This window comes from Monodon monoceros, unplaced genomic scaffold (assembly GCF_005190385.1).
Source record: "Monodon monoceros isolate NGI ecotype Baffin Bay Population unplaced genomic scaffold, NGI_Narwhal_1 Super_Scaffold_13, whole genome shotgun sequence".
Lineage (NCBI taxonomy): Eukaryota > Metazoa > Chordata > Mammalia > Artiodactyla > Monodontidae > Monodon > Monodon monoceros.
The window spans coordinates 14,278,613-14,289,219 of NW_021703769.1; the positions used below are offsets into that span (position 1 = coordinate 14,278,613).

General features: G+C 52.6%; 1 protein-coding gene across 2 annotated transcripts in view; it reads left to right on the forward strand.

The window, feature by feature from the left end:
* CDH22 (cadherin 22) overlaps positions 1-10,607 on the forward strand; it is a 70,944-nt gene that overhangs the window by 32,033 nt on the left and 28,304 nt on the right. For both annotated transcript variants that reach the window (XM_029221279.1, XM_029221277.1), the window contains exons 4-6: positions 275-442; positions 5,142-5,335; positions 7,860-8,113. In XM_029221279.1, coding sequence (XP_029077112.1) covers positions 275-442; positions 5,142-5,335; positions 7,860-8,113 — 616 coding nt within the window. The remainder of the gene's footprint in view (positions 1-274; positions 443-5,141; positions 5,336-7,859; positions 8,114-10,607) is intronic.

Below are 10,607 nucleotides of genomic sequence, written 5' to 3' on the forward strand. Positions count from 1 at the left end.
GCACGTGTGTGTGTGTAGCATAGAATCTGTGTGCGTTATCTGTGAGCGCATCTATAGAAGCACGTGTGTGTGTGTGCGTGTGTGCGCGCGCGTGTGTGTGTGTGTGTGGTGGCTGCTGGGCCCCACGCCTGCACAGCGGCCATATCCGTGTCTTCTGCGTCAGCCGCTCCCCTCCTGAACTTGAACGAGCCCGGCCTCTGCCTGGGGAGGGGTCTCCATATCAGCTGGCAGCTGGCAGGGGGGCATCCCTGGCCTCACCCTCCCTCATCCACAGGCGTGATCCGGACGGCCGTGCCTGACCTTGACCGCGAGAGCCAGGAGCGCTACGAGGTGGTGATCCAGGCCACAGACATGGCGGGCCAGCTGGGCGGCCTCTCCGGCTCCACAACTGTCACCATCGTGGTCACCGACGTCAACGACAACCCTCCCCGGTTCCCGCAGAGTGAGTGAGGCCTTCCCAGAGGGAGGAGGCAGATCCGTGTGTCTGTCTGATCATCCCTCCAAGCCACCCACTGACCCCAAGCTGCCTTGTAGGCTTCCCGCCATAGAGGAACTCCCCCATCTGTCTGCGTCCATCCATCCGAGTCACCCACTTACCCCCTGCCCCTCCAACCACTCTTCTTGCAGGGGATGGCCTCAAAGTTGTCTGATTTTCCATACATCCAAGTAACGCGGTTACCTTCCCACCCCTCACCTTGCTTCCTGCCAGAGTGAGCCCCGTCTGTCCACCCACCCCGACTGGCCCTTGCACACACCCCTGTCCTGTTTATTGTGTGTGTGATCTGCTACTGACCCAAGCTTGCAAAGGGACATTGGAGGTGGGAGGACAGATACAAGGCTATCTTAGGGATATAGACAGAGGCTGCAGCCATGCCCAAGCCGAGTGACACCTATAATTGTGCATGGAGATGCCAAGGTCTGGAGTGACAGGTCTTACCCTTTTCCTCTGAGCCTGGAGGGCAGGATTCCGTGCTCCTGAACTAGGAGGCCTTTCCACTCTCTGCCTCCCCAGGCACAACAGGGCGGAGGCGGCTTCTCTGACTCAGCCCCCCACCTCCCCATCAGCCCAGCCAGCCCCTCTGTCCCAGGTTCAGGCTGAGCCGCGTGAGAAGCCGCCGAAGCTGGCAGAGAGTAAATGCCGTGGGGAGCTGGGCTGATTCCTATCGGGCAAGTCATTACTTGAGGTCTGCTGCTCTCACATTAGGCCCCGCCACAGGGGACTGACCCCCGAGAGATAAGGGAATCCAGTCCCTTAGCTGAGAGCACATCGCAGCCTAAGCGCCTCAATCCAGACGCACAGCGGGGTGGGCAGAGCCGGCCAGCCAGCTCCACATCGTTGCCAGGGAGCCTGGTATGGCAGCCGCCCCCCGCCACTCCTCCAGCCCAGCCCCACTCACCGATGGGAAGCTTCAAAGCACCGTGTGGAGGGGCGGGGACCACCCAGTCTTCTGCCCAGTTGTGTGATGCTCTGTGCCAGCCCTGAGCCAGAAGGGGTAGGGCAGAGCAGAGGGGCCAGGGTCCCCCAGAAGACTCCTGTTTATTCATTCATGTACTCCTTCTTTCTTTCTTTATTGTGAAATACACACACAAACAGAAGTGCGTAAAATAGAAATGTCCAGTTCGACAAATAATTACAAAGCAAACACTCCTGTAACCACCAGCCAGGACCCCAGAAGCCCCCAAAAGCCCCTTCTCTTTTTTTTCCCATCCAGCTATTCCTTTATTTTATTTTTTAATTTTTTTAACATCTTTATTGGAGTGTAATTGCTTTACAATGGTGTGTTTGTTTCTGCTGTACCACAAAGTGAATCAGCTATACGTATACATGTATCCCCATATCCCTTCCCTCTTGTGTTTCCCTCTCACCTTCCCTAACCCACCCCTCTAGGTGGTCGCAAAGCACCGAGCTGATCTCCCTGTGCTATGCGGCTGCTTCCCACTAGCTATCTATTTTACATTTGGTAGTGTGTATATGACCATGCCACTCTCAAGCCCTTTCTTGATCATAACTTCTCCCCCCAAACCCTCCTCCGGAGTTAACTTCCATCTGCTTTTGTGATCATCTCCTTGCTTTTCTTTTTGCTTGAAGTATAGTTGATGTATAATATTATATAAATCATAGGTGCACAATATGGTAATTTGCAAGTTTTAAAGGTTATACTCCATTTATAGTTATTACAAATTATTTGCTATATTCCCTGTGTTGTACAATATATCCGTGTAGCTTATTTTAAACCTAATAATTTGTACCTCTTAATCCCCTCCTCCTATCTTGACCCTTCCTCCTTCCCTCTCCCCCTTGGTAACCACTGGTTTGTTCTCTATATCTGTGAGTCTGCTTCTTTTTTATTATATTCACTAGTTTATTATATTTTTTAAATTTTTATTTATTTATTTATTTTTGGCTGTGTTGGGTCTTCATTTCTGTGCAAGGGCTTTCTCTAGTTGTGGCGAACGGGGGCCTCTCTTCATCGTGGTGCGTGGGCCTCTCACTGTCGCGGCCTCTCTTGTTGCGGACCACAAGCTCCAGACGCGCAGGCTCAGTAGTTGTGGCTCACGGGCCTAGTTGCTCCGCGGCATGTGGGATCTTCCCAGACTAGGGCTCGAACCCGTGTCCCCTGCATTGGCAGGCAGATTCTCAACCACTGCGCCACCAGGGAAGCCCTGTTATATTTTTTAGATTCCCCATATAAGCGATATCATACAGTATTTTTCTTTTTCTGTCTGACTTATTTCACTTAGCATAATGCATTGTAAGTCCATCCATGTTGCTGCAAATGGCAAAATTTCATTCTTTTTTATGGATGAGTAGTATTTCATTGTGTATATATATACCACATCTTCTTTATCCATTCCTTTAGGGTTGATTCACCCATGTAGGCATCACCTAACATTTAGTTTAATTTCATGTTTTTTAACCTTATCTAAATGGAGCCACACAATACAAATGATTTGTGTCTTGCTTTTTTGTCTCTCAAAATTATGTTTGTGAAATCACATGTTGTTGCTTGTAGCTATAATTTATTCATTTTCACTGCTGTATAGTACTCCATGATTTATCTATTCTCCTGTCAGTGGACATTTGGGTTGTTTCCAGTTTGAGGCTATTATAGAGAATACTGCTTTGAACATTGTTGCATGTGTCCTAGTGCCATTTTGCATACACTTCTCTAGTATACAGAGGAGCAGAATAAACTCATCTTCAATTTTACTAAATAAAGCCACATTGTTTTCCCCCACGAAGAAATGCATGTGTCCATTGTACCATATCCTCACCGACAGTTGGTACTGTCAGATTCTTTCATTTGTGTTAATCTGGTGAGTGTATACTAGTATCTCATGCTGCTTTTCATTCATTCACTCACTAGTCACTCACGCATTTCATTTATGTGACAGCCTGGTGTTCTGCCAGGCACCGTGAATGCCTGATGAATAAGGGATGTGGTCCCTGCCTTGCTGGAGCTCACACCCCTGAGGGAGGGAGGGGGAGAGAGAGAGGGAGAGAGAATAAACAGAAAATGATAGAGAAATGCAGTAATCCTTACAATGGGATGAGCTTGGGGGCCCTAGACACACAGGAACAGAGCCTGGAGGTCTGGGAAGCTTCCCTGTTGGAGGTAATATTCAGTGAGACTAAAAAAGAGTAGGAACAGGGGAGGTGAGGGCAGAGAGGAGAATAAAGAGAGGGAATGTCTAGGGGTGGGACAGAGCAAGTCATCCTTAAGGAATTACAAGAACTTCAGCCAGATTGAAGCTCAAGTTAGGGTAGGCGGTTGGGGGCATGAGGCTGCAGAAGTCAGCAGGGGCCAGGCAGCAAGCATCTTGCAGAGCAGGCCAAGGGGCTTGTACAACTCCATCCCAAGGGCAGCGGTGAGCTATGGCAAGGATTAACGCAGGGGAGTGGCGAGGTCAGCTTGTGTTAAAGCGCCCCCCACCCCGGCTGTTTATGTGACAGTGAATCAGAGGCAGCCACTCCACACAAGGGTATCCAGACCAGAGGGGGTCCCAAGAGACACATCCCCATCTCCACAACCCCTGCTGGCCCATCATTTAGCAAATCACCCTCACCTTCATCTCGGCTCTGGGAGGAGAGCAGGGAGCTGTTTGCGTCCCACCTGACCCTCATTCCTTCTGGTTTCCCCCTGCTTCCCCACCTCCTCTGGCCACAATGGTCATCTTGCCATTCTTCAAACACGCCAGGCATTGCAGCCACCTCAGGGCCTTTGCACCTGCTGTTTCCTCTGTCTAGAATGCTCCTTCTGAAATATATGCTTGACTCACTCCCTCACCTCCCTCAGACTTTTGCAGAAATGTCGTCTTTTCCTCAATTGCCTTATTTAAAACTCCACACACACCGTCATCATCACTCCCATTTCCCTTCCCAGCTTTATTTTTCTCCAAAGTACCATTTGACCTGCTGTTTTACTGATGTGATTGCTTAGTGTCTTCCTCCTTCCATTAAGAGGAAAGCACTGTGAGCCCTGGGATTTGGGTCTGTTTTGCTTGTTGCTGGAACCCCAGTGCATAGAGCTGCATCTGGGACATCATAGATACTAAATAAATATGTGGAAATGAAGGAACCAATATCATTAACATCAACAGCGACAAAAAATCAGCACGAAGCCCCACTGTTCTAATGCAATTTGTTCCATTTATTGGGTAGCTACCAGGTGTTGGGCCCTATGCTAAGCAATTGACAGGCATCATCTGAGCTCGTTGCAGGATGGACAGTGCTGTTAGGAAGGCACTGTTATTATTCTCATTCTACAGATGAGGAAAACCAAAGCTTGGGATTACACAGCTGGGACTGACTCTAGAGCCTTAGCCTTGATCACCGTGCTCCTCTGTCCCTTCACTGGGCAGATGGGGACACTGAGTCCCAAAGGACTGCAGGCACTTTCCCAAGTCAATCAGAGAATAAAGCCAGGGTGAGAATTAAAACCCTCCTCTTTGCACTGCATCCCACATTTCTGCAGGGGACGCACCTCTCCCAGCGTCAGTCCTGGCCAAGCAGGGAGCGCCTTTAAGACACTGCCCTCCAAGGAGCCCATCTGAGACACCCCACTTCTCTCCCGTAGCGCTGGTGGGAGCTGGGGGAGGGGCTGTCACTCCATCCCTGCTCACAGCTGTATTCCCTACAGAGATGTACCAGTTCAGCATTCAGGAGTCGGCCCCCATCGGCACAGCTGTGGGACGCGTGAAGGCCGAGGACTCAGACGTGGGCGAAAACACAGACATGACTTACCACCTCAGGGAGGAGAGCGGCAGCGGCGGCCATGTGTTCACGGTCACCACAGACAGCGACACTCAGGAGGCCATCATCTTAGTGCAGAAGGTGCGGGGCTGCCCCAGGAGGGGTGGGGGAGGCAGGCCCCAGGGCAGCAGGGTCAGGGGGTCTGTTGAGTGGCCAAATATCCCCACCCCACTCCACTCCAGGGATTAAGTCTCTCCGGAAACTCTGGACCAACCTGGGAAGACGCTGATGGTGTCATTCCCATTTTACAAATGGGAAAATGAAGCACAGAGAGGTTAAGTGACTTGTCCAAGGTTGCACAGCTAGTTGTCAAGAGCCAGGATTCAATCCAGATTTGAATCTGTGCTCTTCAACACTATGCTGAGCTACTTCAAGATCATACCAGGCCCTTCACACTCATTGTTTCCTTTAATCCTCATGTTCCCCTCTGAAGGAAATATGCCCATTTTTACAAGTGAGAAAACAGAGGCTCAGAGAGGTAAAAGGGCTTGCCCAAGAGCACACCTGTAAAGGGTAGAGTGGGATTTGAACCCAGGTCTGGTGAGCCCAAAGTGCTTTCCTTCCTGAGTCTAACAGCCTCCTCACCCACTGGCCAGCCTCGGAACCAGAAGCTAAAATAGCAAAGTCAGCAACCCCTAGGGAAAGCGGACGGAGGTCAAATAAAAAAGCAAATATCCATCTTCCAGGACTTGGTCACGGGCTTGGCAACTCAGGGCTGCGCAGGCCTTTGAGCCTGTCCGCTCCAACCCTGCTGTCCCATGGGAGGTCTAAATCCCCTGCCCTGGCCCACAAATGGTCATAGGCCTTTGTACATGCCCGGGGATGGGATGCTCACTCCCTACCATCGTCCAGCTCTTCCTCCTCCCATTCAGCCAGAATCCATCTCCTTCAATCTGCTCCTATCAGCCCAGGCTCTGCCCTCTGGGACCCACAGAAACATCTGCCCCCCGACGGCCCTTCATTCACTCAATAAGCAAACTCTCTACCTGGCCTTGAGGGCTTGAGGATAGAGAAAACTCCCAGTTTCTTCAACAAGGATAATAATATAATACTAATACTTATAATGAGTGTTTACATTGTGCCAGGAGTCCTTCCACTGCTTTCCATGTATTAACTCATTTGATCCCTACAATGACCCTCTGAAGTACTATTATTGCCCATTTTATAGATGAGAAACTGAGGCCCTGAGAACTTCAGACATTTGCATCCAAGGTCATGCATCTTACAGAGCAGTTGTAGGGCTATGGATCCAGGCAGTCTGGCTCCAGAATCCACCCTTTTAAGCATTAAGTGGTTTTCAGTCTTCTGACCTCCATTTGTCCTCACTGTAAGATGAGCCCATTTCACAGATGGGGAACTGGAGGCCCAGAGAAGCCCAGCATCACACAGCAACAGAATCAGGCCCCAAGCCCAGCCTGGGGACCTCAGCACAGCATTTGCTCTCATCCACAGTGCTGCCTCTATCCTGCCCCCCTCTCCTCCCTGGCTCTTGGGCCCCCCTCCCGCCTGCTCCAGTAGTGGCGCCCGAGGTGCCTCTGTGGAGTCAGTGCTGGCTCAGGGAGCAGAGCCCCCGCCTGATTGATGACCTGGCTCCAGAGCCCATCGCTCACTCCCAGACCAGGCCTGCGCCTGCCTCCCTGCATCCTGATTTCCCAGGCAACAGGATGGAGGAAGGAGGTAGGAGGTAGCCATTCTTTTTTTTTTTTTTTGCTGCTGGAGAAGGGGGCGGGGGATGGGAGGTTCTGAGAGGAAAGGAGGGCCCCTACACACAGGGCAGGTCTCCAGGAAGGTGGCCCCTGCTGCTCAGATAGCTCCCCCACCGTGTAACGGAGGTGCCTGTGGTTCCACCGGTGCAATTTCTCTTTGCTCTAAGGCATTGTCCTTAGAAGGCCAGCACCCATACAGCCGTGGAGCTTGTCCATCAGAGGGTCACCCACCAGCACTCTCTGATGAGAAGCAGCGCTCAGCATGGCTTTAGCCAGATCTCTGAGGAAAGCTCTAAGGCAGCCAGGCTTATCAGGCTCAACTCACATTAGCAGCTGCCACCAGTGTACACCAGGAACGTGTCATTTAACCCTCCCGCCTGAGGCCCAGAGAGGCCAAATAGATTGCCGGCAGACACAGAGCCAGCGCCTTTCCTCTCTTGGGCCTGGGACTTGGGAGCCGACGGTGGGCAAGTTACAGAGCCTTCTGGGCCTCGATTTCCTTGTGTGTAAAATGTGATGATAATAATAATACAAGCCTCTTTGGGATGTTGTCAAATAGATGAGCCACTATGTTTAGAACACTGGCACATAGCGCTTTGTAAATTAATAAATTAATGCCCCAACCTACTGTGCTCTGTAGCGGGAAGTCTGGGTATCAGTACTTGACCGTGTGTCCCTGGACAAGACTGTCCCCAGCAGGGCCTTACTTTCTCCACTTGTAACCAGAGAGGGTTGGTCTGGGTCTTGGACAGCCGGTTCCATGGTGCAGCCTGATACTCAGGAGGCCCTGCTGAGTCAACTGTCACCTTGGCCCATCCCCCCTGACTTAGGATCTGTCTGCCCGGAGGTGTTGAGCAGACCCCAACCCACTCACCGGCCCTCTGCTTCCTCCCCACCAGCGCCTGGACTTCGAGTCCCAGCCCGTGCACACCGTGGTCCTGGAGGCGCTCAACAAGTTCGTGGACCCCCGCTTCGCTGACCTGGGCACGTTCCGCGACCAGGCGATCGTGCGTGTGGCCGTGACCGACGTGGACGAGCCCCCCGAGTTCCAGCAGCCCTCCGGCCTCCTGGAGGTACAGGAGGACGCGCAGGTGGGCTCCCTGGTCGTCGTGGTGACGGCGCGGGACCCCGACGCCGCCAACCGGCCCGTCCGGTGAGACCCCCGCCTGGGGCCAACGCCTGCTGCCTGCTACCCCGTCAGCGCCCTCGGACAGACGGCGGGCAGAGGGGGAGGGGGCAGGGCGGGGAAGGGAGGGGAAAAAGATGATGTGGGGGGAGGGGAGAGAGAGAGATGGACACAGAGATGGAGAGAAACAGGCGGGGAGCCAAGGAGACAAGGGAAACAGGTTAGAGAACAGTCGCAGAGAGACAAGGGACCCAGGATAAGGAGAGAGAACCAGGTGTGACAGACACATCACAGTGACCTGGGCTCAACCTCAGTCCTCCACCAAAAAAAAAAAAAAAAAAAGATAATTTCATCCTTTCAGCTTTTCAGGTCAAAAATGTTGAAAACCATCCTCGAGCTCTGTTTTTCTCTCACACCTCCCTCCAGTCCATCCGCAGCCCCTGTCATCCCTGCTTTAAAATCGTCAGCAGAATCAGACCATTTCTCACCTCCTCCGCTGCTGCCACCCTGGTCCAAGCCACCTCTTTCTCCTGCCTGGCTTACTGCCTCCTTGCTGGACTCCCTGCTTGTGTCCTCACACCTCTTCAGTCTAGAATGGGCACAGGAGCTAGACTGATCCCACCCAAATGTAAATCAGGGCGTGGCCCTCCTCTGCTCAAAGCCCTCCAAAGGCACCTCTTGGGCTCAGGATAAAAGCCCAGACCCTCACAATGCCCCCCAGACCCTATGCGGTGTGGCCTCACTGTAACCTCTCAGACATCACCTCCCACTACCCTCCTTCCCTGGTTCACTCTGCTCAGCCACACTGGCCTCCGCCCAGCTCCGCAGATACACCCAGCCCGCCTCTACCCCAGGGCCTTTGCATCTCCTGATCGCTTTGCCTGGAATGTTCTCCCCCTTAATATCTCCATGGTTGGTCCTCTCACTTCCTCCAGGACTTTCCTCAAGCATCAGCTTCTCAGTGCAACCTTCCCCAACCACTCTTTCTAAAATGTCAACCCCACCCCAACCTGTCCCCACACTTCGTATCCATTTTCCTTTGTCCTTCATCACCAGCTAACCTGCTACCCATTTTCCTGATGACTTCGTTTGTACCCCCCTAAAAGACAAACACTAGGAGGGTAGGGGTGCATGTCTGTGTTCACGGCTGTATCCTCAGCACCTCACCCACCGCCTAGCGCTTGGTGGACACTCCCGGACGCATGGTGAATGAATGCCATGTAAAATCAGAGAAAGACTGAGAAAAGAGAGAGACCCATGGAGGGGTAGTGAGACCAACAATGAGAGGAAGTGACCAGAGAAGGAGGAAAGCCGGTGGAAAGAGGGCAGGAGTAACTAAAGGACAGAGGGACCTACCTGGCACTGTAGGAACAGAGAGAGGAGACTTGGAGAGAAAGCCAGAAAGGGGAAGAAATAAAATCAGACACAGAGAGAGGCAGAGCAGTGAGCGGGGCAGGTGGGTGGAGGGGAGGGGATGCTGTGGCACCATCAGTGTCCCAGGAAGGGTTTGAGAGCTGCAGCGGTTAGGGAGTCCCTGACCGTGGCCCAGGTTGGAAGAATGTCAGATAGAAAGTGATCCAGAGGAGAAGGTCAGGGTGGGGCGGATGGCCATTGTTGGATGGATGGGAAAAAGAGCCTGGAGCTTCCTGCTTTTTCCCTAAAACCCCCGTTATATAGTCAGTGAATGATCCCTCAGGCAACTGTGTGCCTAGCTCTGTGCAGAGCATCGGAGAAAGAGGGAAGGGAAGTTACTTTGAGGATCTCTGCATCACATATCTCCAGATGCGTAACATTCCCACCATCATCTGTGTGAACGGCTCAGATTTGTACAGTGCACAGGCTGTGCAACCTTACATGGCAACCCGAGGTGAGGACACAAAGATGCCATCCTGCTTAACTACCCATGCACTTCCAGACTAGGAGCTACCCTCAGGGGTCTAGAAAGACTTCTTGGAGGAGGCAGGAATTGAACTAAGCTGGGTACCTGAGCCTGGTCAGGTATAACTATGAAGAGAAGGCCATTCCCAGATGCAGGCGTATGGAGGTAGGGGAGTGGTAGGTGTGCCTGGAAAAGAGTAGACTGTGATAGCTACAGGAGGCGGAGGGAGATGAGCTAGTGAGAGAAGTCTGACGGGCCTCAAAGGTAGGCCAAGGGGCTCAGACTGATCCAGAGGTCCAGAGTGCCTCCTGGGCTGCCTCCACCCTTCTCAAGGCCAAAACTGCCCTCCACTGCCTCTGAACTCCTCCACCGCCCTTCCATCCCTGCTACTGGTAGGTACAGTCTTTAAACGTCCCCATCAGCCTTGGGCTCAGCCCAGACCTCTCCCAGGAGGGCATTATCACCCATGTTTGGCAGGAAACTCAGGCCCAGGGAGGGGAGGAGTTAAGAACCAGCAGTAGGAGCCTCATCCTTGCCTCCCAGGTCCCTGCTTCAGTCTGCCTGGCCCCCTCCTCTCCAGTATAGCTCTCCACATCCCCTCTCAGTCCTCTCCCTCCCACTCTCCGTTGACTTCCCTTCCCC